Genomic DNA, 25,814 nt, shown 5'->3' with positions numbered 1-25,814 from the left:
TTCGTAATGGCTGTAATATCTTTATATTGACTGTGCCTCACTTTCCCTTGAATGCCTTAACAACTCGTGTGATCAATATTCTCATCAAGCCACTTCAAAGGTGTGTCGTAGAGATAAACACATCGGGATGCGAAATCTTGAATGTTATGCCTGGTGATTTTTTTTTTTCTTAGTGCAGCCAATTTAGAAACAATCAAATCTTGAATCCAGTTTTAAATTCCATTCAAAAGCTTGTTGGCTCACTCAAAATGGAATATAAATAAATCATTAACAAATATTGTAAACTGAATGGAAAGGCCATCATCTATTTCATAAAGAATATTCAGTATGATTGGCTATAATGTTTAAATTGTTACGGGTTCTGGGTTGGGTCATTTTGTTATGAGGCTGATGTCAGTTGCTATGCAACTACATTAGCCACTCTAGTTTGTCTAGATGTGTGCATCGCCCTAGCGTGAGTTACTGAATGACACTTTTGTCTCACTGTGGTTACTTTGTACTTTTGAGTTCTGCATCCAGCCCACTCGAGGTTTCTCCGTCATTCTGAATTCGGCCCCGCTCTTTGTTGTTACTTTGTATTTTTGTACCGTTAGACTCTTTGTTTTCCAACTCCCTTGTCTGGATCCCGCGCCTCACGTGACACAAATAGGACCAAAATCTTGTTCTGACGAGCTGTCATCGTGTAGCAATATTATTGTTATTATTATTTCATATATCATGTGACCTTGCTGGGGCGTCCCCTGAAAAGAGAAGCCGAAACCCAACAACTCTTGTTTGTATAAGACATACAACAGGCTACTAGTGACTCTCAGCTAAATAAAAAAACGGTACCAATATCAGTCTGGAAGGATGATAACCGATATTCTTGCAAAAAAAAAAAAAAAAAAAACTCATACGATGGCTAAGTCAGTCAACTGACCTGAATTTCATGTATTTTTAATTTGTCCCATTAATTTTTGGTCCCTAAAATTCCGTCACCGTTCCCCTAATTCTGATATAAATACCTAGCTACCTACCGAGCAACATTCTTGTGTCTGTACATAAATGGGGGATCTCTAATAAAAAAAAAATGTAAAAAAAATAACAACGGCATAAACCAATTATGTAGACTGATAAAATGTCTGGCAAGCACCTGACATGTTCATCCACAGACTCAAGTTACACCCATAATGGAAGGGGACATTTGGAGTGTCTTGATTGATGGAAATGACACGGAAATCCCATCTGAGAATTACCGGCCCATCTCATCGTCTTGTACTATTGACTTCTAACTCCCAATGCAATCACGAAATGAAGCTTGATGTATTTGGCGGGGAAAAAAAGGGAAAAGAAAATGCCGTATGTGTACGGTATATGTAAGCTTTTTTTAAGTACTGTATTTTTGGGGGGATATGAAAATGCTCAAGAAAGACTGGATATAAAGTAAGGGTGATGTTTCCACACACTTAAGATCTAGTCATAATTACTCATCAATATATTTCTATTTTTATGGAACCAACTCAAACCCCCCCCTCGCGTCCAAACACATTTTTTGCGACACGACCCGAGATTGAATAAAAATACGTTACAACTCTCAAGCGTATTCACTTCATCGAATTAATGTATCATTAGTCGGTGATTTAGATGTTGTCGTTTTGACAAACCAATCTTTTTGTGTGACATCGATGGTTCATTAACAAACCTAAAAAGTGTGAACGCTTTAATAGCGGAACTGCTGTTGCTATTGGACTCATCTCAAAATGTGTGGTTAGTGATTTTATTGGATAATAAAAAGTATCCAACCTCTCTGTGCCCAAGTGATTTCTTCTCATTAATTTATTGCTACCTGGCTATCAGCCAACGTTCTTGTCGAGAGAGCCTTCTTAATAAGGTTACAGCATAATAACAGTTGGGGTAAGCTTTTTGCTCCCATGGTTACCCTTCATCAGTAATATATAGGATTGGACGTAATACTGGTTTAGTTAGATTTTTTTTTTTTTGGACATATAATTTTATTATGATCCCTCCAGGAAAATTAAGTTTACACTCTAACCACAGACCTTGACATTTTACGGCCAGCCTATCCATAGTCACTGACTGGCCCTCGCAAAGTCGTTATGAAGCCAAAATAAGACATGAAAGTGGGCAGTACAAGCAAATAAGATCAACGGCTTGTCTTCAGTGCTTGTTGCCAAATCAGTGACTTTTTGTTGGCGTCCTTAGCGACATTTATAGCCCTCGAGGGACTGCTTCGCAAAAAAAGCGGCCACAGTGATGATGCCAACAAAATAACAGTAGCAAGATTCTTATTTTGTGCACAGTGAAGGGAGGAGGGAGAGTTCGCCCTGATAATGATAGTCCCAACTAGAAACAGCTAGCTAGCGATATACCGTATGAGTTAGCAGTCAGTGCACATGACAAAAATAATGAACGCTCTTGACATTTTGTGTGAATATTTCATTGTATTTTTCAAAAATACTTCATCTTAGTTTGGCTTTTATTAGTTTAGTATTGTTATTTATTTATTTATTTTTTAATCCTTCCAGTTTATCTCATTTTGAAAAATGCCCCGCCCCTTTTCTACTCTTTCCAATTTTTTTTGTTGCAAACGAGAGAGGTTAGATTGATGAGGCGCACAAACGATTGCCGCATTGCTCAAGGTCACCTCGACAGGAGTCAAGAAGCAGACCGGCATCTTTCCAACTTGCCAATTATTTTTGACTGAATCCACACACAGAGATGAGTTACTACAGCCCCGAATGTACACTTTGGTGGAGAAGCTGTGTTGTGCCATTGAGAAGACATTTTAGACATTACACATCAGAATGTCATATACACATACAGATAAGACCATTCTTACGGTCTTATTTATAGCTGTCAATTAAAAAAACATTTTTTTTATTTTTTTTAGAGCTGTCAAATTTAATCGATTAATCAACATGTAATCGATTATCAAGTTAATCGACAACTATTTTCATAATCGGTTAATCGCTTAGATTACACATTGTTTACTTAAAATTGTCATTTGCTGAATTGAAGTTGTGTTGTTTTTTTATCACTAAAAAACTGTATTTGGGGGATAAAAATGGTTTTGTAATATACCTCGATGTGAAATGAAATGTTATCCGATTATCGATGGAATAATCGATAGAATAATCGGAATGTTGACAGCCCTAGTCTTATTATGGGTTTAGGATTCCAAGTTGCATTTTCAGATTACAATATTCACAAGGCTCTAACTTCAAGGTTTTAGAGGACTTTTTGTTAATTGAAGCACTTTATCCAGGTGTTATCCATTCTTGCTTGAGGCTTCAGCTCATAGGGGAACTCTGTCTTTTACTCCGTGAGATCTGACCTTCAGGGTTAATTTCCTATTCCTCAATTTCCTCTTCACTGCGAGAATAAGTAGACATGGACTCCGGTTGTGCTTTTCTCCATGGATTCACCTTTATTGTTTACGTGCACACAGGTACACTTTTGGACGGAAGCCAAGTTGTCTAGCTGTTGGATATTTCTAAACAAAAAATTCAACATTGAAGATTTATGGGGCCAGCTAATCGCCAAACATTTCCAAAAATCTCATTCTAGAAATGAATCCAAAAAAATGAATCAAGGGGGCCATCAGCAGGTTCATCATAAAACAATTACTGCCTTGCAAACAAGTGGCACATGAATAATGTAAGCGAGCTCACACTTAAATGCACCAACACAAAATCAGAGGCACTTGTGGCTTGGTGTAGACAAAAACTTGAAGAGGAACAGGATTCAAGAGTTGACCCTGGTTTCAAGTCTTTCCGTCCATTTTTAAAGCTCTTATCCTTTCTTCCACTGGCCGGGTTATTGCGTTCTGAATCGATTGCATGTAATCATCTGTATTCCCATAGCAACCGCACAGCACCGGATTACTGCAAAATCATTCCCTGCACACCTTCCTTGGATTACTGAACATTTGCAACCATGCACGTACCCTACAGTAAATGCATAAGACAATTTGAAGCAGTTGTGGACTCATTCTAGGTTACACCGTTTTTTTTTGCGGTAAAGAATTTAAAACAAACAAAAAAAATGGTAGACACCTGCATCTCGCATGCATCTGTGCATTCTTAGAGGTGCCGACATGGAACATTTCATCCAGTCATCCGAAAAGTGCAATCGCTTGCTTCACGCTTTAGTAAGAATCCAGTGAGGACAAACAAGTCAACAGTGATATTCATTTATCCTTCACGCGGGGTCCCACTCAGTCGGCCATGTAATGCCGCCGGCTTTGAAAGAATCTGCTCCGGTTAAGCCTTTCGCAAATATTCCATTTGACATGTGCAAGTGAAAGTTGCTGCTTCAGAATAAAATCTTGGTGTATACAATATATGAACAAAAAATGTGTAAAGAAAAGCAAATGCAAATATGCAATGAATGATAAGTTATTTACAGTTTACTTTTTGTAAAGTTTTTTTTTTTTAAGGGCTTTTTTCTCTGCTTCGCTTGTGAATGTCGTTAACTGTTGTGATTGTTGATGCTTGTAGGTGTTGCAGCTCATTTCATTTTTTTTTTTTTATTATTTCATACGTACCATTATCATGATAAGGTTTGTATTTACTATTTACAATAAGTCTACAATATGAATTGTTAAGGGATTGGGCAGAAACACGGCATGAGGTAATGCAAGCGCACGTCAGACCGTTTTTTTGTTGTCTCAGACTTGATTCGGACTCCTTGACATTTGACTCGGACTCGGCCATTGGACTTGCCACATATTTTTTGTGACTCGACAAGACAGTCAAGCTATGTTTTTATTCCTGAAAATTAATCAAAATAACCCCTTCAAAAGAAACTTGAAATAAAGTTTTCAGATTATCAAACCGGCATTGACATTAGCCACATAATAAAACAGAATGAATTTTTTCTAATTTTGTGGTCATGAATGTAATATTTTTCTATCTTACAGTTTACTCTTGATCTCATCTGGACTTGGACTAGGACTGGTACTATTGTAACTCCAACTTGATTTGGACTCGTACATTGATGACTCAAACTTGACTTGGACTCATACACTTGTGACTCGAACTTTACTTGGACTCGTACCTTTGTGACTCGAACTCGCACCTTTGTGACTCGAACTTGATTTGGACTTGTTCTTGTGACTCGAACTTGACTTGGACTCGTACCTTTGTAACTCCAACTTGACTTGGACTTGTACCTTTGTGGCTCAAACTTTACTTGGACCCGCACTTTGATGACTCAAACTTGACTTGGACTCGTACTTTTCTGACTCAAAATTGACTTGGACTCGTACCTTTGTGACTCAAACTTGACTTGGGCTCGTACTTTTCTGACTCAAACTTGACTTGGACTCGTACCTTTGTTGCTCAAACTTTACTTGGACCCGCACCTTGATGACTCAAACTTGACTTGCACTCGTACTTTTCTGACTCAAACTTGACTTGGACTCGTACCTTTGTGACTCAAACTTGACTTGGACTCTTACTTTTCTGACTCAAACTTGACTTGGACTTGTACCTTTGTGACTCAAACTTGACTTGGGCTCGTACCTTTTTGACTGAAGCTTGACTTGGACTCGATAAAGGTGGGTTTGACTACAGCCCTGCTCTATGAACGTCAACCGAGTTCTCCTACAAAGCTGGCACCTTTCCCTTAGTTTAATAGCTGCTTTTCTTTCTTTTTAATTAAGTACAAAGTGATTTGTATGCAGATTTGCAGCGCGTTGGTGTTGCCACCGAATCTAATTGCAAAAGTCATACTGATTTAGCTTATTATTCCATTTATCTGATTAAGTCGCTTACTCCCAACAGTGCCGGGTTGGGAGTCGGCTTTGTTGCAGGGACACTTGCCTTTCAACAGCATGTTTATTGTCAAGCAGAAAATGTACAACATGCAGGTAGACCTCTTCCAGTTATTCCAGCCCGTCAATGAATAATTGAAAACATTCAGTAAACAAAAAGCACGCTGCCTTGGGAAAGTGTTTTTGGATTACTATGGTTCATTGAACTTTGTCGCGACACGTGTCAAGGGACACATGCTGGTCACTTGTATCGTGTATGCTTTGCAGATTTGATAAATAGGTAAGAAATGTTCGCATAGCACATTCAGCGGGAGGTCAAGAGTGTCGTTTTGTTTGCGTGTGTGAAAACTCCGGAAGGATTACAGGTTGAATGTATTTTGTAACTTGGAAGTTGCAAAAGAATGAGAGCCAATAAAATTCAAAGGGGGGGTCACCCGAGGTGCTAAAACTCCTCACAGCAGCAGCAAAACCTGCCTGGTGGCTTGCCAGGTACTCCAGTTGATTTCTTAGTCCAAAACCTTCAATTCTATAACACTTTGGAATCGACAAATGAATTTCTAGGACTAAAGCCCTCAATTTTAAATCTGAGGTACCACTTATTACACCCTCTTCATTAAAGTTCAGAGAATGCTTAAAGGGTGAAACGGAAGCAACCCCCCCCCCCCCCAAAAAAAAATGCAACGAAAGATATTGACCCAAAACACACTGCCAAAACAACAAAGGAGTTCATCAGGGGGCAAGAAGTGGAACGCCTGTCGATTGACTTGGCAGTCTAATACTGGCAAAATCGATCTGCGGCTTTAAATTCCATAGCGCATCCATTTTACCTGCTAAAGTGAGAAACTACCCAAAATAACTCATGGAAACTGTGGTGAAAGCCTATGTGTCATCTAAGCTGTTCTCATCGAGATGCACGGTGAATATAAAAAGTGTACACACCCCTATTCAAATGCCAGGTTGGAGATTACTGGAGAACTGACGACTTAACCAAGAAGGAGGAAATTATGAACATTTCCACATATTAATCAGTACTACCACAGAAATATTTATTTTTTACGAAAAGCCAACTAGATCATCTGAGTTTAATTTGGGGTTAATCAGAGACACTTTCTGGTTACTCTCATTTGACAGCAGTGTGAATGTGAATATTTCTGAATATAGCCACATTCCCAATCTTAAAAGGATGTGCAAACTTGTGCAATTGCTAATTCTTACTTTTCTCTCTACATTTCTTTTCTACTCATTTTTTTTTATTGTCATGTGCAAGCTATAGGTCATATAAATGGTGGAAAAAGTTTGATTACTATTTATCTGGTCTAATTTTTTTATATCACAAAACCCTGGATTTTGAGCAGGGGAGTATAGACCTTTTATATTATACGAGCTGTAAATTTGCCAAAACCCAAATTGTTTTGATTCTACAATGACAATAAGAAACTAGCCTTATTGTTCAAATAAAAATATCAAATCTGTCTATAAAAAATACTTACTTTTTTTTTTTTCTCCACTACCAAAGGCTATCTACATTGTTTTTATATGAGAGGCCTTATGACTACTTTCCTGACATATTTAGCTCCAATAAAATAATTTGGCAAGTCCCCCAAAATTCAGAGGAGATTAAATATCTTCATATTTGATTAAGCGGACTTTTGGGGGCATTTGTTTCATTCTTGTATTATTGTTTCTTCCATCAACTGTCAACAGTATATTACCAGAACATTACCCAGACAGCTTTAGTAGAGGGAGTTGAAAATTACATTTGACTTATTTTGTTTCTGTCCTAAATTGTTAACAGAATCTTATTGTCAGGTGGCTTTGGGCTCATATTACACGTCTTTGAGGAATCCTAACAAAATACCGGCAAGCTAACATAACAAGCAAATAGACCGCCAGGGAAAAGAACGCAATAAATTGATCATTTGGCTGCCAATAATTATATCTTGCAATTTAAAGAGGGCAGATCAAATTGGAAAAACAGCCGTAAGAACAACAGAAAGTTAATTAATTAGGCAACATGTCCCAAATGTAAATTACTTGATAGCAAGGTTTGAGCTTGTGTCTAATAACAACAACAATCTAATGAGGTCCAAGGGACGTATCATCAACAAAGATATTAACGTTCAATTTTAATTGGCACTGTCAAATTATTTACAGTAGTAACATTATTGTTGGTGTAATGCAGTGATTCTTAAACTGGGTTCAATCGAACCCCAGGAGGTCGGTGAGTCAGTCTCAGGGGTTCGGCAGAGGTTAAGACGTACACACATCACTCAAATAATTCGTGCTGAACGAAAAAAACAAAAATTGAAAAAACAATTTCGTTAATGAAATAAAATAAAAACGAAAATAATTAAAAAAAAACGAAAACTAACTGAAACGACATTTATGTTTACCTATAATTATAGCAAAAATGTCCTTTGTTTTAGTCTTTGGTACCGTTATTAATTTAATGCATGAGCCTATGGGGATTATTTTAAATGTGATTTTAAGTAGATTTATTTCGACATTAACCGGAATAAGGACGTTTGAAAGTGATGTGATCTAGCAGCAGCCCGCTAGGTAAGAAATGTGTGACTTTTTTCATTTTACCATGGTGTTTATTAAATATTGCGCACAAGTAATACACTTAAAAAAATATATATAATAATAATAATAATAAAACTAACTAAAACTAAGCATTTTTGTTTTACAGAACCACCCTGAAAACTAATTAAACCTAATTAAATAAAAAATAAAAAACTCACTAAATTAACTAAAATGAAAATTCCAAAACTATAATAACCCTGGTGGCCGTCAATGACTGCAGGTGCGCTTTTGGCCTGTCGGTGCTTCGGGGAAGTTGGTTGGTGATGACCTTCCTTTCTTGGAATTCTTTCAGCAAGTTCTTGGGAGAGCATTTAGACTAAGTATGCTTTTAAAAACTCGAGGTAGTAACCCTTTACCCAGAACTAAAAGGAGGAAATGGGATTGTGTGCTGCTGCCTCTTTCCCTCAGGAACAAACTCACAAACATTTCTTATCGCTTATCTTTAATGCAGAGATCTCTTTGCAAACACATCCAGTCACAAAATGCAGAAAATGAAATCAAAAAATGCTTTTCCGGCCTTTTGATTCTGTCAAATAAGATTACATTACTCATTGGATTGACGCCTTTTCAGCCTGTGAGAAGAAACAACGGTAGAAAAGAATGCAATTGTTAAGAGTGTGAAATGTTGAGTGCTTTAGGTTTACTGTCACCTGAGGCAAGCTATTTTTAATTTGCCAACAAAAGCGCTGTTTCTTTTCTCTTTTTTTTCATCTTCCTTTCTTCCTCTGTCGCCAGAACAGTCTGAGCCCCAGGAACTGAGCCCTTCATTTGCATGACAGGTATTGGTAGATCAGGTGCACAATTGTAGACGGCAGGCCAGCAGCCCTTTTTTTTTTCCTCTTTGTTATTGTCGTGTCGAAAGGATTTGCAAGACTTTGCAATGTTGCTGTCGAGCAATTTTTTTTAGTGATTTATGTAATTGGTGTTTGTGTTGGAAAATAAAAACAGAATCTGTGTAATGTGCAGATAGAATTATTATCTCCTTTTACCTCCACTTTTTTTCACTGTTTTGTTTATTGAGCCCATCATTGGTGCATCTTATTAACTCATTCACTGCCATTGACGGCTATAAACGTCAAAAATTAATTTGAACTATTTCTATTCGTTTAACATTTTCACAACAAGAGTATGAAAACCTAGAGTAAAAAAAAAAATTGTACATTTAGAACAGATGTAAAATTTGTGATTAATCATGAGTTAACTAGTGAAGTCATGCGATTAATTACAATTAAAAATTGTAATCGCCTGATGAGATGATTATTAAAAATTAGGGGCATCAAGCGATAAACTTTTTTTTTGCGTAATTAATCGAGTGACTTCAATAGTTAACTCACAATTAATCAAAAATGTTATATCTGTTATTTTTTGACATCTATAGCCGTCAATGGCAGTGAATGAGTTAATGAGATTATTATTTTTTTTTTTTACAGTTTAACTAGTACTGCATAGAGCTGTGTGTTCCAGTGGAGCCTTAAGAGCACATACTGCTGAGGGATCTAAGTAAGTTAAATATTTATGTATCCCGGACATTAAGAGTGCAAAGGATGTCGCGTGTAATGAGAATGGTCATGTGTGTGCATGAGAAGAAATTAAATGTGGCCTTTTCTGTCAGACATTACAAGACAGGGAAATGACATCCATGAGTCATCATTTGGTTTTATTACGGAACATAAAACCTTTAATGGTTAATGAAGCCGTATTAGCTTGAAAAAAAAAAAGCATAAAGGAAAGAATAGAAATAATGTTTGTATTTAGACACATTGCAATTCTTCTGGTTTAATTTAATGTCGTTGTTGCACTAAAGGTGTTTTCAACATTGTTCTCAGTGAATAATTAGAAGTTGCAAATGAGAATTAAATTCTCATTTGCATATCCACTGGAGATAGACTGATATGTTTTTTGAGGGTTTTTTCAGGGTCGATCCCGATTAATAGTAGTCGAGGAGGAATAGCTGATATTTGGAGCCACTTTCGCTAAAAGGAAAAATATTGGCGTCATAATAAAAAATAATAAAAAACTCTAACTATTGACAATTATTATTGTTTAATATTCCCAGGGTCAACAGCATCTCTTAAAAATAACAAAAAAAAAAAGATCTATTATCGTCCGTCAAATTATTTTTTTTACCGATATTTGTCAAAATGCTGAAAATCGACCCTGATCGGCCCAATCGATTATCAGTCTCTTTGTTATATTCACTCAAATGCCAGTTATCCTTAAAGTTAACACAGTTGAAACACACATGTTCGTCGCAGGCTAATAATACTTTTTCATTTTGCTTAAAAGTTGAATTTGTTACATGACCAAGCTTGTAACTCCATTTATTTGTATATCAAATATATTTTCCCCATTCAAATCAAGTAAAATGTCTCACCCCACTTTCTGGTAGCTGTTTTTTTTTAAATATAAAGAAAAAGTACTGTGATGCAAAATAATAACCCGGTTTAACTGTGTGTACTGTAGTATTTGTGAGTTGGATGCGTGCCTTTTAGGGGCATGGCCTATTGATTGGTGCCAGTATCTGGAGTCATTTTCACCACTTACCCAAGTGAGGATAAGCACTTCGGATAATGGATGAAAGGATAGTTCACAGTGAGCGTCTGGGTGTGAACATGCAGCAGCTCCTTGCGAGTGTTTTCATTTTCGTTTTATTTGACTGTTTGTCCTGGTCTATAAACAGTGAAGTGCATTGGCAATTTTGTTTCTCCTTGACCACATGCGAGGGCAGATGTCACCAAGGACCACGAGTAGCACTGTTCATAGCTCACCAGTGATGGGACATTGTGATTTTCAAGGAATGTTGTAGAAGTGATTATTTAAATATGTAAACACTGGCGGAGAAAATTATTAACTCATTCACTGCCATTGATGGCTACAAACGTCAAAAATTCATTTTAACAATTTCTATTAGTTTAAAAAAATAATAATAATTTTTGCTAACAAGAGTATGAAAACCTAGAAAAAATGTTATTGTAAATTTAGAACAGATATAAAATTTGTGATTAATTGTTAGTTAACAAGTGAAGTCATGTGATTAATTACATTTTTTTTTTTAAGTAATCGCCTGACGGGCCTAATTAAAAAATATATCTAAATCGTAATTAATCGCATGATAATTTTATATCTGTTATTAATGTACAAAAAATATATAGGTTTTCATAAAAAATTTATTGAAATGAAAAATTGATAAACTAATAGAAATGGTTCACATGAATTTTTGACGTCTATAGTCGTCAATGGCAGTGAATGAGTTAACATGACCAGTTTATTCACATAACACATTTGGTAATAACAAAAAATAGTAACATTATTCAAATTGAGCGAATTTGTTATTTTCACAAGGGCGCATCAAACTGGTAGCCCTTCACATTATTCAGTAGTTAGTAATTCTCGTAATTTGAAAAACTCATAAATCAGGGCACTCGATCATGCATGAAAGTAACCATCCGCCTCAGCAAATAGAGTTTGCTTGAATGAGGGATGTTTTTCGACAACATGGACAGTCACTCACAAAATAAAGTGCATTCGTTGAAATTGTCAACATGCATTATGTTTCAAAAGCGAAGAGAATCAGTGAAGTCAGTGAAGGTCAAGTCAGTCTTTTACCATATGAGGCTTTTTTCGGAGCCATCAGTGAATAGTGGATAGTGAATAGCCCTCCATTAGGTGACTTTATTCATATCCGCCCCCCTCTCCTAACCTTTGAGAAAAGTAATCGCATATTGACCTGAAGTATGCTGACTTGTGAAATTCTCAAATGCAATGTGAACCTTCTGTATGTAAGCTTCAATAAGACATCTCCATCATAAGTCCTAAACGTCTTCTTCTAAATGGCGCACACAAATGAAGAGTAGAAAACCTTTGACAAAGCAGTAAAGCCTTCCATCTATATATCATTTGTTTGCTCTTCACGCAATGAGAAGCGCTCTCAGTAACAGAGAGAACGTTGATTCCCCCGAGGGGACCGTTTGATCCCGCTGGCCGTAAAGGGGACACAATCTCGCAAAAGCACAATAAAAGCCTTTAAAGTACAAAACAGCTGCTACACGTGCGCTCCAGTGACTGTGCATCTGCTCCGCCGAGGTAGTTTTGGCTTCTCCCCCCAGTATTAATGGGAGTTTTTAAGTTGCCTTCAATAGCAAATCTGCCAATTTCGGAGAGCAGTCGCGAGAAGAGGTGATTTCATCAGGCTGTAAAGCGTAACTTGACTGCTGCGATACGGGGCTCGCAATTCGGTAATGATGCTGCGTCTGCAGCTGTGGGTGACACAACATACGCTTTTATACACTGTCTATACCGCTGATGAGATTCAATACAAAAAAAAAAAAAAAGTGTAATTAAGTTTATTTTTATCATACCCTGTTATGTATTTGTAGATGGTGGTATGATAATGTGATCTCTGATAGTGTCAGTCCAGAGGAACAAAATAATAATAATAATAATAATATAATTACAGCAAAAATGAGGCTTGTGTTTGAAATTACATTCAACATTTTTTTTTACATTTCCAAATTGACTTCAAATTCTCATGGAAAAAAATATTGAGTTTATGTATGGTGAAATCAATCATTAATCATCATGGACCGAATGTGTGAAATGTACTGCTTAGTTTTCTTGTAAATGTATGATTCTGCAGAGCAGAGATAGATTTTCATCCAAGAAAGTACATTTTAGTTGTTAATGGGGTTTTTTTTAGGCAAACTAAATATTTAAAAAAAAGAAAGAAAAACGCTGCTCAACATTCAGTAAATTTTCCATGCAAAACGGGGGATAAAAATCCTGGAGACAAACTAGATACATTCAAAATGTGGAAAAAATAATACTAATAAACAAAACAAAAATCCACGAATATGCAGAACTGAAAATATGCCGGGGTTAATTGGCCCAAGGGGATACATAAAGCTATATTAAATTGAACTGTAGTTTTAAGTTGTAATATCACCATTCACCAATAGACGGCAGACATGTTTTAGTTGCATTTAGAGTGGCTCTTATTATTATTATTTATTTTTTATTTTTTTAAGCTTAGGAATGATGTGCAGGACAAACATAGTACCACAATAATATTACAATCTTGAGTGAGTTCATTTTTGTAGAATTTTTTTTACAAAATTAGTTATTTTACCTGATGTGGGTTTCTTGCTCAGCAGTTTTGTGCCGTCCTTGAATGGTAGATTTTGTACAAGAGAGTCCCTTTGCACTGTGGAAAAAAATATACAGTATGCGGTTATTTTGTTGTTCACTTCAAACCCTTTGTTTTTAGGAAAATGTATCTTATATACATGCAATGAAAAATATATCTTAAAAAACAAAATATATTAAGAGCACACTTTTTTTTTTTGCATGTATACACATATTTTGTCTATTTAAAATTTGTCATCATCTAGTTCGGAAGTGTGCGGCTCCCAGTAGTACCACTGAAAAATAGTGTCCCCTCTTCCAGCATATAAGCTGCCCCCCGCCCTATATTAAATAATAATTTAAATCTACCCTCTTGACTGGTGATTACGATTAAGGATTTTTTTTTTAATCACCTTAATTTAACAGTTTATGCACCAAGAGAATATCTTATTAAAACATGTGCCACAGACCGGACATTTTTACACGAAGAGGACTCGTTCCCCCAAGCAAAGGTGTGTGCGACACATTATTTATAGTGCAAACTAATTATCTCGTGACAATGAGCGTCCACTGCCAGATTCACCCTCGGAGTGCTCTCACAACCAGTCACAAGGTGATTTACCTTCAGATATTCATTGGCACAGACAAAAGATGTTTTATGTGTCTTGGTTATGTTTTAATTAACGGGGGGGGGGAATATGCGCGTTGCCCCGGAGTAAAGAAAACGTGAGCAGTGAGGCGTATATTCATAAAACGGCAAACGGCAGTGATAGCAATTCTGCATTTATTCCTCTTGAGTCATTTGTTGTTGTGTTTGGCAAAAATATGAAAACTACAATGTCATTATTCGTCACACAGCTGAATCACGGATTTTTTGCAAAACAACACATTCATATTAAAAGTCAGCGTAACGTCTTTGGTGTGTCATTTCCTTTAGGAGTCCACTGTTTAAATTGCTATGGCTGCTGCATTTCGGAAACCCGAACCTCTGCACTTGGCCTTGTGGATCTCCCTTCTATGCTTCAGCATCATTCCTCAAGCCAGGTAGGACAAAATGATCTCCTTTCAGACCGCCGCCATATGTGATTTACCGTCTTCCATTTTCTCTGCCAGCTATTGTTTACGTGAGGTGTTTTGCATCATGCCTCATTAATCAAGCCGACTGCTAACCTTGTAATCGAGCCAATATCTTTAGAAGCAAATATAAACTCAGCCTACACTTCATTAGGTTCACCTGTACAATCTAATCAGATGCACCAAAAGAAATGGATTTAAAATGGTACTAAAAAGGAAAATATAAACAGATGTTGATCAAATAAAATACAATTAATTATTAGCATCATTTTCTAATATTTTGCCCATCACAAGTTGAACTAGTAGGCCTTTATGATACACAACACTGCATATTGGTTTTTTTTTTAAAGAGAGGACACCACCCCCTTTTCACCCTTTTGCCCTCTGGGAGGTGCTGTCTCAAACAACTAATGAAAAACAAATGCAAAAAAATTTTTTTACTCAAGTGTAAGTATTGTTACTTTATTGTGTGTTTTTTTTTTGTTTTTTTTAATCTTCCAGAAAGCTCAGTATTGTTCATTCAGTAATTTTATCGATTTGACATGTCATAATCATTGCTCTCTTTTTTTATTTTATTTTTTTTATTAATTTTTATTTTGTATGTGAGTGAGTTTGTGTATGTGCATGTGCGTGCGTGTGTGTGAGTGTGTATTCATTAGTTCACCTAAAACCTATTAAAAAATCCCATACCGTTCACCTAAACCGAACACTTCAGAATCCAGCCAGAGTCGTGAGGCCGTCAGGAGACCCGAGGAAGGACCAAAGAAAAGAAAGGAAAGTGAAATCCAGCACCGACCAGACACCACCCACCGGGCCACCGACCAGAGTATTGTAACTTTAGAATAATAGTATATTAACTTCTCGATATTGCTCTAATACGCTTTGCCCATCTTATCTCAAACTGAAAAGATTTCAGAATTTCGATGCAGATTAAAACAGAACTTGTGCCACCTCATGCTGAAGCAAGGTGAGCCTGTCCCCCCGTCTCAATTGAGGTACAGTACATTTTACTGACTGGTGAATTAATTTGCGTTGTGCAGCACACCACGACCGTGATTGTCCATTCACAGCATTTTCTCTCCTGCTTCTTGTGCACATTTTTGAACGTGTGTGTTAAGTGTCAGCTAAAAAGACCACCTAGAGCTTTGTGACTAGGTGTCATTCTAATTATTCCCCTTGTAATTTCAAGTCGAGAGAATGTGCGCTGGTTGCCATTTTAGCATTGTTGGTAAGGCATGATATTATAGAAGGGGGGAAATAGCAAAGTCTAAATAGCTTTTAAGATAGAAGGAGAAGGAGAGACATTAGCCTAGTTTGCTTTGTGCCACATGGTTATTAGCATATATATATATATATATTAGGGGTGGGAATCTTTGAATGTCTCACGATTCGATTCGATTCCGATTTTTGGGCCTGCGATTCGATTCAGGATCGATTTTCGATTGTGGCCGCTTTTCGATTCAAAAGGATTTGGTTGACAATGATTTTTGCTTCAATCTATAGATGTGCAAGAAATTGTAATGATTTACTCCAGTCTGACTCGCTAATGCTAATTAGCGCGCTACTCGCGGCACTTTTATCACTCAAAATAACAACTCCACACTGCAAAAAAAACAACTTTTATTGGAATAACTCGATCGTGACTTTTTCGTTCTACTCTCTAATGTGGCTACAACTTAACAGTGTATTAGACTGCTTGGAACCACACTGCCCCTAAGTGGCCAAATTGGGTACAACATGAACAGTGCTCCAAATAAAGGCACAGACAAAGGCAAGACAGTATAAAATAATTTAAATAAAATCAATTTTGGGACATTTAAAATCGATTCTGAATCGTACTAAATGAGAATCGATTTTTGGCACACCCCTAATATATATATATATATATATATATACCTTTTTTCTTCTTTTGCAGAACCTAAGGTTCCCCATTTTCAGCTTTTCTTGGTTCAAAGACTTTATGTGAGGCTTTAGCAAACGATTGGCAGTATCCATAACGTAAATTATGGATAACCATTTCAATTTTCATGAGAGCGGTATATTAATAATAACATACTGTATATGAAATGTTGACATCCTCGGGGGGGGCAGAAAAATGTCACACTCTTTCCAGTGGGATCCAAGCAGGGAATGGAATTTATTATTCATGGCCAGAGCACAGCACTTGACAAAGACTTTCACAAATGTTAATTTTCCAATAATTACCTAAACCATAATCGAGTCCACGTGTTCTATGTCCTTTCCAAGAAATGTCAACTTAAAAAATAAAAAAAAGGTAATTAACTGGCTCCTCAAGAAATAATGAATTGCACTACTTGGCTGCAACCAGCCGAGGTGCTACTGATTCAGTCTTAACTACTTTGCAGTCTAAAAATGGAAACGATAAGACATACAGAATCTCACTGGTAACTTCGTCAGACAGATTTATTTTCCTCGATGTAATAATGTGTCAAAAGGGAGGCCAAACCATTCAAAAAGACATTCTCAGCTAATTAAAAATATTTAGTGGTAAACAATTAAGTTGTTGATTATTAAAGTTTCCTAATATGCCATCAAGAAAATGTCCAATTTCCATCCCTAGTAATGCTGAATGTAAATCATAAATAATCGTTCACATTGTTATCCTTTTGTAACTTTAAAATGTCAGCACTTCAGCATACAAAATGTCTCTGCATCAGCAGAGATTTCCTCTGTCAGAGAGCTGCCACCTCCCCGGTTGCCTTCTGATTCTATCATCAGAATCCAAATCGGCTTTAGTACAGTCGAGGAGGAAGACATTCCTGATGAATTACCATGTAACTGACAAAACCCCTTTGGGGAACTGACGTTCTGCAACTCGGCACGTTTCTTGCACATTCAAAAAGGAACCTGACATGCCAGATGGTTTGTTTCGCACATCCACCTGGGACAGAATAGATATAAAAAATAAATAAATGAATAAATAAATAAATAAATAAATAAATAAATAAAACAAACTTTGAAGGTAATTGGACGAATGCTCCAACTGTCAAATGGGTCAATCAGATCGACATGAGGAAAAAATTAGGTACATGGACTTATGGCTCAGGCCTTTGTTTGTGGTTTAACAACCAAACTGTTGTTGATATCAGAGCCTATCTGTTTGTTTACTACCACATCAAAAGCAAATTTAAACCCATAGCAGCTGCCTTGAGGACCCGATGGGCCCGTCTTGGCTGCAATCACATCTGTTCTAAGCTCGGAAAGATGCATTCGCAAGATTACATCTGCGTTATCCATCTGCCTGGCAAAGTTCCATTCGACTTAGCACAATAATATTCTTCTTCTCAACGAGTTATTCATTAAAAAAAAAAAAAAAAAGCATTTTTTTTTGTTTTTCTCGTTGAATCGTCTGTAAATCCTACAGCTTGCTCGTTTCCACCCCGATTCCCCCTTGATAGTCGACTCTTTTAGTTAGACTATCTCGCTTTGTGTTTTTGTTTGTAATGTGTAGCTACGTGGCCGGCTAATGTGGCATTTAATCAATAGCTATAAGGAGAGTGCAATGTGTACACTTTCCCCCTTGGATTGGTTGTAACATTGGCTAGACTTTTCACATCGTCTTCCATGAATTATTCAGCGGGCAGCAGCGAGGGGCATCACTTTGAGAGGTGACCTGGTCAACAGATAACATTCTGTTTCGGCAGCGCTGTCAAGGTTAATGTGTCACAGGTCTTGAGAAGGGTAATGTATTCTCATGGCCGAGCCACTTTGCTGATTGAATTATCAGGGAAACGGGGGCTTACTTTGAAGGATGGGGTGGGGGCGGGGCCGATGAGGGGAGTCTGGGTGAAACTAATGGCATTCATAGATAATCAGTGAATATTTACGTTCTGATGTCACCGAATGAAAATAGCAATGCAGATTTTTATACATAAAGATGTGTCACAATGTGATGTGTAACAGGAAATTTGGTGCTTAAACCTGGCAGTGCAACTTTAAAATGTTTGGGGAATAAAAGATCACAATCCGGTGATCGGAACGAAATTACCTTACAAACATAATTGGTATTTATTTGAATATTTTTATTCTTGATAAAATTAAATTTGATAAATTACTAGCTATAAAGAAGATCAATTATGAGCAAATTGAATTGCAAAATGAATTTAAATTTGTAGTGATTGTTTGGAGCCATTTTTTTATTTTAAAATGGTCCAAATCCTTTCATTTCAGCATACCAAAAAGAATTGTTCACTGATTTCTGTATTCGTTCATGAAAGAAGACTAAATATCTTCTGTGGTTAATCCAAAACAGACATTTGCAAACATGTTTTACTTTGGAAAACAATGACCGAACCGGTAATATAGTACATCAACCACCCCCCCCCCTTTTTTTTTATCACTATACAAATGCAAAGTACGAAATAAACACCAATCACTGGTTAATAAATAGTAATCAGGGGGGGAAATGCTTTTATAATGCACTTTAATGCAAACTTAAAATGAATCTGATTAGTCGATTAATCGATTGAATAATTAATCGATTAATCGATTAAAAATATATATAGTTTACTTGCATGGGGAGGGAGAGAGAGAGAGAGAGAGAGAGAGAGAGAGAGAGAGAGAGAGAGAGAGAGAGAGAGAGAGAGTCAAAAAGACAAAGGCTTTGTCCGAATGGATGGACGGACGGACGGACGAACATCAATCAGCGATTGTACGTGTCAGATGTAGAAGACACTTTTTGTTTTCACTTTACATGGGACTTTAATCTTGATCTGGTGCGACACAATCCCATAAGCCCTAAAATTGCCATTCTTGCTGCCTTGTGGGCTCAGCTGGCATGTGACATTTTTGCCCCTTTTCGCACTACAGGACACTTCCAGTCTGCTCGAGCGCTGTCATTTCTGCCGAAAAACAAGCAGCTGGAAAATCTGTTGATCTAATTAACATCATCTGTACTACGTAGTAAAATTGTCTCAGTCTGCCATTTGGTGGCAACTAGTCAGCTAGCTCCAAGATCAGGATCCAACGAGCTACCCTAATAAGGACAATTGGTGTAGAAAATCGATGTTATTTTATAACCACTAGTGGTTCATAACGGACTTTCACAAAGTTTTTGTCGTCTGTATAATTTATAGCAATGATGTTGAAAGAAAAAAATAGAATGGGAAAAAACACTTAAGATGGATGAGTACTCCCTGGTAAGTGGTTTGTGCAGCACCATGTTTTTTCTTTCCTCATAAAAAGCACCATTTGTTCTCACTGTAGTAACACTGGAGGAATTCAGTCCTGTCGGAGGAAACAAAAAGGTTCTGTGATTCCAAACTTTTCCCATTCAAATGAGCTCTGTCCCAAAGACATTTGATTTTCAGTCAAATTTCTATTGATATAGTGAAGGTGCATTTAAAATAACCTATGAGAACACTAGGGGTGTGCCAAAAAATCGATTCTCATTTAGTACGATTCAGAATCGATTTTAAATGTGCCAAAATCAAATTTTTTTAAAATTATTTTACTTTGTCTGTGTCTTTATTTGGAGCGCTGTTCATGTTGTACCCGATTTGGCCACTTAGGGGCAGTGTGGTTCCACACAGTCTAATACACTGTTAAGTTGGAGCCACATTAGAGAGTAGAAGGAAAAAGTCACGATCAAGTTATTCCAATAAAAGTTGCTTTTTTTTGCAGTGTGGAGCCGTTCTTTTGAGTGATAAAAGTGCAGCGAGTAGCGCGCTAATTAGCATTAGCGAGTAAGACTGGAGTAGATCATTACAATTCCTTGCACATCTAATAGATTGAAGCAAAAATCATTGTCAATCAAATCATATTGAATCAAAAATCGATTCTGAATCGAATCGCACACCCAAAAATCGGAATCGAATCGTGAGACACTCAAAGATTCCCACCCCTAGAGAACACCAACCCCCACCCCACCCAGTAGGTGTTAAATAAACATGTGGCAAATTGGATTCCCCCCCCAAAAATGTTCACTTTTGACCAGGAAACACCAGGTTTTCAGAAACATTGACATATATGTGTCAGACTGGACCCCAGAAAGTCTGTGAAAGAAAACACACTTTATATAACGCACACACGTCCTTCGTTTTCTTTGAACAAGATTTCCAGTCTCTTCTGCGCACAGCCTTCCTTATAAAGCAGTTATTTGGTTCAGTCTTAAAACCTTGGCAAAAGTACAATGTTTCAAGGCTACCGCATTAGTGCCAACGTTTCAAATGACATTACACTCAGGCGGATAGATAGCTCTGTTGTTGTAGTCAGATCAATTGAATTCTTCCTTCTCCAAAGAAATTGGCTAAGACAGGAGAGGCAAGAGGAAACTGTAATGAATCAACAATTCTGCCAGCATCCAGTCACAAACTCACTGCATTTGAATTGTTATTTAATGAGATTGCTCCAACACTGAGGAAGCCATTCTTCTACATCAGGAGACATCTCATTGAATGTAATTGCAATCAACTTTTAGGAACAGCTTCTCCATCCTGCTGGAAAACAAATGTATTCTTTTTTTCTTTCTTTTTTTGCAAACAGCAATAGTGCTGTCACTATCGAATATTTTTTAGAATCGATTAATTAATCGATTATTCAATCGATTAATCAACTAATTGGATTCATTTTAATTTTATATTAAAGTGTATTACAAAAGCATTTTTTCGCAGATAACTGTTTATTAACTCATTGACTCGCAGCCATTGTCACTGCTCCCGACTGTTTTACTGGATTTTGACAGATTTTGCAAGGCCCACAGAATATTCGATTGCTATGAAAACATGGAGCCTACCATATATTTCTATCTGTTTCCGTTTTGCAGGAATTAGCATTAGAATACAGCTAAGTTTCATCATTATTCTCAAATCTGTTTAGAGCCTTTTTGCAACATGGCCCTGGTTGATGTATTGTACTCTGCTGCCACCTGCGGGCCATTTTTTGTAATAACTACCATGGCTTTAAGCATACTCTTCAGGTCAGAGGCTGCATCAAAGCTTTCTGTATGCTCTAGCATAAAAAAGAAAAAACACATGAATATGTTTTTGGAACCATGGTAATATTTAAAATAGGACGTATTTATACGTTTTTGGGAGCAAATTAATTACCTAGTGATTGGTGGTTATTTTGTACTTTCTTAAGGGTGGGTATTGTATGTTGTACTATAATTAGTGCAGTCAAAGTTAAAGCGTTAACTGATTAATTAATCACAAAAAAATATTAATCATTAATCATGAATCAACGCAGATTTATCGCACTATTAATTTTGACCATAGATTATTCTTTAGCGTGACAGCGGATGGCTACGTTTAAAACATAAAACATAATTACGTGCATTAAAATAAAGCATTTAATAAATGTTTGCGTATCACATTTAGAATACTTGTTCATGTCAAAATAGTTTTTTAGAAAAAGAGGATGAGCGTGTGCAGCGGGTCAAAAAATGTTGAAGATAAAAAAGCCTTTTTTTACTAAGCAATTAATCGTGATTAATCAAAATTCTAAGACGTGATTAATCTGATTTTTTTTTTAATCGTTTGACAGCTCTAATTATAATAACAGTCATTATTTTCCAGAGTAAAAACAAAAGTTTGTAAATAGAAGATAATCAGTCAGCTTTCATGAAGGACTACATAAATCAGTAAACAATTACTGCTGATATGCTGAAATCAGATTTTTTGGGACAATTTTAAATAAAAAAAATGGTCCCAATTAACTCGATTATTAAAATCATTGTGGATCAATTTGACAATCGATTACTTTTGACAGCTCTAAACAGCAATAATACTAAGTCTCTATACCAGTGAACACTCATTTGTCACCTACTCATCGAGTCCCCCCCCCCCCCCCCCAATCAAAGTTTTTATGGTGTCAAATGAACTCCGTTACTTGACCAGAGTCTGCATTGAAGGTCACTCAAATGCTCTTAATGAGACACTACGGTTGAACACACTGCTGGAACAAGCACAGGTTGTGCTAAACATAATATTCTGGTTATAATGTAAGCGCTTGACTAAATGGTGAGAAAATATGACCTTCAATATGCTAATGTAAAGAAGATTTCTGCGTAATTGTGCATATCCAGTCTTCCATTTTGAACTACAGTATAAGGTTGCGGTTCGTCAAAACACACAGCCATGTTCATAAAGGCAGGGTTGGATGAGTTTGGTGTGCAAGAATTTGACAGCCCTGACCTCGATCCCATCAAACACATTTGGAAGGAAGTGCAATAGTGATTTTGTCCTCTGACCTCTCAAATGGCCAGGATGTATGACCAAAAAAAATAGAAAAAAGTGTTTCCGGTAAAGTGGAAGCTGCAACTGGGAATTCCATATTAATGTATTTGGTTGTTGTTACATACATTTCTGTTTTTTAATATATTTAGTTTAGTGTCTGTCCAGATGAGTAGGATTGGTTAGTTGTATCACTTTTTATACGGTTGTATATTTCTTGGAATCAATACATCATATATAAACAAAATGTATACCAGATGAAAGACCAAAGTCTTAGGTATATTTTTTGTATTCATGTCATTTTCATACCTTGCGTCAGTGCAGAGTTATAAGCCATCAAATAGAGGGAGTGAACATGTGACATGTTGCCCCACCAATGGGTAAGTTGTCACACTACATGGGGGTAAGATGTCACACAGAATTTTGTAACTAATAAAACAAGGACAAAATTATCCTTATTCTTCGGGGGGGTGGGGGGGTGATTGTTTACAGAAAAAAACATAATTGATCTTGAAAATTTACCATAGTACTTAAAGCAAACTTTAATATAAAATATTATGAAAGAGATTAAAGTCCTGAAGAACTGAGCTCTCAGCCACAAATGCCAGTTTTGCTTCCCTTAAACTGGAAATTTGAGATTAAATTGAATTTTAAAAAATGAAGCATTTCGGTTAATGGATTGATGGATGGTTCATCAGAAACTTAAAACAGTTCTGACGTGGGCATACTGTAGTTCCAACAACTGGAAAATATTTTTTTAAACAATGAAACAAAACCTAGCAAACTAATTTGGTCACTCTTCAGATTCATCATCTGCCGAAGGTGCATTTTTCATTGGCCCATTCTTTGCATATGTGACAACAAACCCTAAAATGTTTGAGACAAGTTGCCCCAAAATACCATGCTGGCTAGTTTAAAGTTAACTTAAAACAGAGCTGTGACTGAAGCATGACAAGATGCGAGTCCACATGATTTGCTGCTAGAATTTGTCTATGTACGACGCCTGTTTCAAAATATATGAAGTTGAAAATGTATACTTTGGGTTGTGCAAAACAGATAACTGACACTCATCTCAGCTCACAATGTGCTATTCTCTTCTCAGACAGTACACAACCCCTGACCATTTATACGAAGAAATCTAGTGTTTCACTTTTTCGTTGCGCCCTCTGGTGATAAAGAGAATTGCAGTGTGACAACTTACCCGTGATACAACTAGCCCCGGTCTCCCCTAACAATGGAGCTAATAACGATACAGACATTTCATATGTTTTGGTTTTCTTTATGAGCACATGCCGTATATTGGCAAAGATCGCACATAGTTCTACATGAATGTACTTGTGGGTTCACAGGAAATTAGATCAAACATGTTACTGTTTACACATTGTGCTATTCTGCATGAAAACTAATTAATTTTTTTACAAAGTCAGGTTTTCTGTCGCTTCATAGCATCGAGTATTCCGAAGCTGGCGTACAGTTATAAATGATCCCTTCATTGATGCTGATGCAGTTGATAGCATCTGTGAAATCCCCGCAGATATGAGCGCTGCGTGTTGCTCCGAGGCTTGCGTCTAAAAGTGCACCCGAGACTAGATTGATGTCACCTGCAATGATAGCGCGCAACTCAGATCCTATCTCGGTGTTTGATCATTTCCTGCTGTCGTACCAACGGCGTCTCGAGCTTCTCGCTGCATTTGCGGGTGCTGCATTTTGAAATCGCTATCCAAGCTGTTGTTGTTCAACCCACTGATTTTTCGCATGTTCACATCATGACAGTAGGATATTAAAAGAATCTTTACATGTAATTATGTGATAACTCACTATCACCTCATCTTAGAAACATAGACTCTTTCACACAATTTAAATCACAGCTCAAAACACACTTATTTAAAACTGCCTACCCAACTTAATGTCACTTTGCACTGCCCCCCCCTTTTTTTTTAAACAGTTTTTATTTAAATCGTTTTTAAAATTGTACTGTGTCCTTGGGTGTCTAGAAAGACACCTCTAAATATAATTTATTATTATAATAAGTTAAAGTGCAGCTAACCATCCCAACGTGTTCAATTTTTGGGGTTATTTTGTGGGTTATACATTTGACCCAACTTTTTCGGTTAATTGAATAACCTAATTTAATTGCGTCAAAATCGAACTGAGCCAACTTTTAGTTATTGAACCCCAAATTTGGGTCAAATTACACTAATAACCCCACAAAGCAACCCAATTTGTTGGGTTGTTGTGGATTATTCAAGTGACCCAATTTTTTTTAAGTTAATTGATTAAACCAATTGAATTGGGTCAAAAATGGACTGACCCAACTTTTTGAGTTGTTTAACATAAAACGTTGGGTCAAATTAAATTAATAACTCACAAAGCAACCCAGTTATATGATTATTTTATGGAATAATCATTTGACCAAATTTTGTAGGTTAATTAAATAACCTAATTGAATTGTGTCAAAAACGAACTGAACCAACTCTTTGTGTTATTTAACCCCAAATTTGGGTCAAATTACACTAATAACCCACAAAGCAACACATTTTGTTGGGTTGTTGTGGATTATTCATGTGAATTATTTTTTTTTTGGTTTATTAATTGAATAAACCAATTGAATTGGACCAAAATTGAACTGACCCAACTTTTTGAGTTGTTTATCCCAAAAAGTTGGGTCATTTTAAATTAACTCACAAAGCAAGTCAGTTATATGTTTTGTTTTTTGTTGGTTATTCATTTGTAACTTTATGGATAAATTGAATTGCCCCAAAAATGGGTCACTCCCTTTTTAACCCAATTTGGGTTATTTTTGAGTGTGTGACATGTCGCATAAATTTTCACTAAGATGGTCTCCATATTAAAACTTGTGTAAAACTCTATAGAAGATAATGATATTTATGTATATGTATTCATTTGTTCATTTGGCACGACTTAGGTAGTAGAATAGTCGTCTCCCAGCCCGAAGGTTGTGGGTTTGATCCTCAACCCTGGTGACCTGACCATTATGAAGTGTCCCTGAGCACGATACTGAACCTCCAGTTGCTCCTGATGCTGCGTCAGCACTAAGTAAAGTG

At 36.6% G+C, this 25,814-nt stretch overlaps 1 protein-coding gene and 1 long non-coding RNA gene across 6 annotated transcripts in view; one reads left to right on the top strand and one right to left on the bottom strand.

The window, feature by feature from the left end:
• Positions 1–25,814, bottom strand: part of LOC147160879 (uncharacterized) — an 82,906-nt gene that overhangs the window by 7,849 nt on the left and 49,243 nt on the right. Inside the window, exon 2 of the long non-coding RNA XR_015097380.1 lies at positions 13,488–13,562. This is a non-coding gene — a long non-coding RNA (uncharacterized LOC147160879). The remainder of the gene's footprint in view (positions 1–13,487; positions 13,563–25,814) is intronic.
• Positions 1–25,814, top strand: part of gabra3 (gamma-aminobutyric acid type A receptor subunit alpha3) — an 83,966-nt gene that overhangs the window by 15,542 nt on the left and 42,610 nt on the right. For 4 of the 5 annotated variants that reach the window (XM_086098250.1, XM_086098249.1, XM_086098246.1 and 1 more), the window contains one exon: positions 14,421–14,527. In XM_086098250.1, the coding sequence (XP_085954376.1) occupies positions 14,442–14,527 (86 nt within the window). In that variant the 5' untranslated portion in view covers positions 14,421–14,441. Of the gene's footprint in view, positions 1–9,791; positions 9,863–14,420; positions 14,528–25,814 lie in introns of those variants that run through there. The other variant, XM_086098248.1, reaches the window with a different exon arrangement.

The sequence above is a fragment of the Leptonotus elevatus genome, chromosome 16 (genome assembly GCF_054856555.1).
Source record: "Leptonotus elevatus isolate MCC_2025b chromosome 16, RoL_Lele_1.0, whole genome shotgun sequence".
NCBI lineage: Eukaryota > Metazoa > Chordata > Actinopteri > Syngnathiformes > Syngnathidae > Leptonotus > Leptonotus elevatus.
The sequence above is the reverse complement of the archived record's forward strand: the minus strand, read 5'-3'. Positions and strand labels throughout refer to the sequence as shown.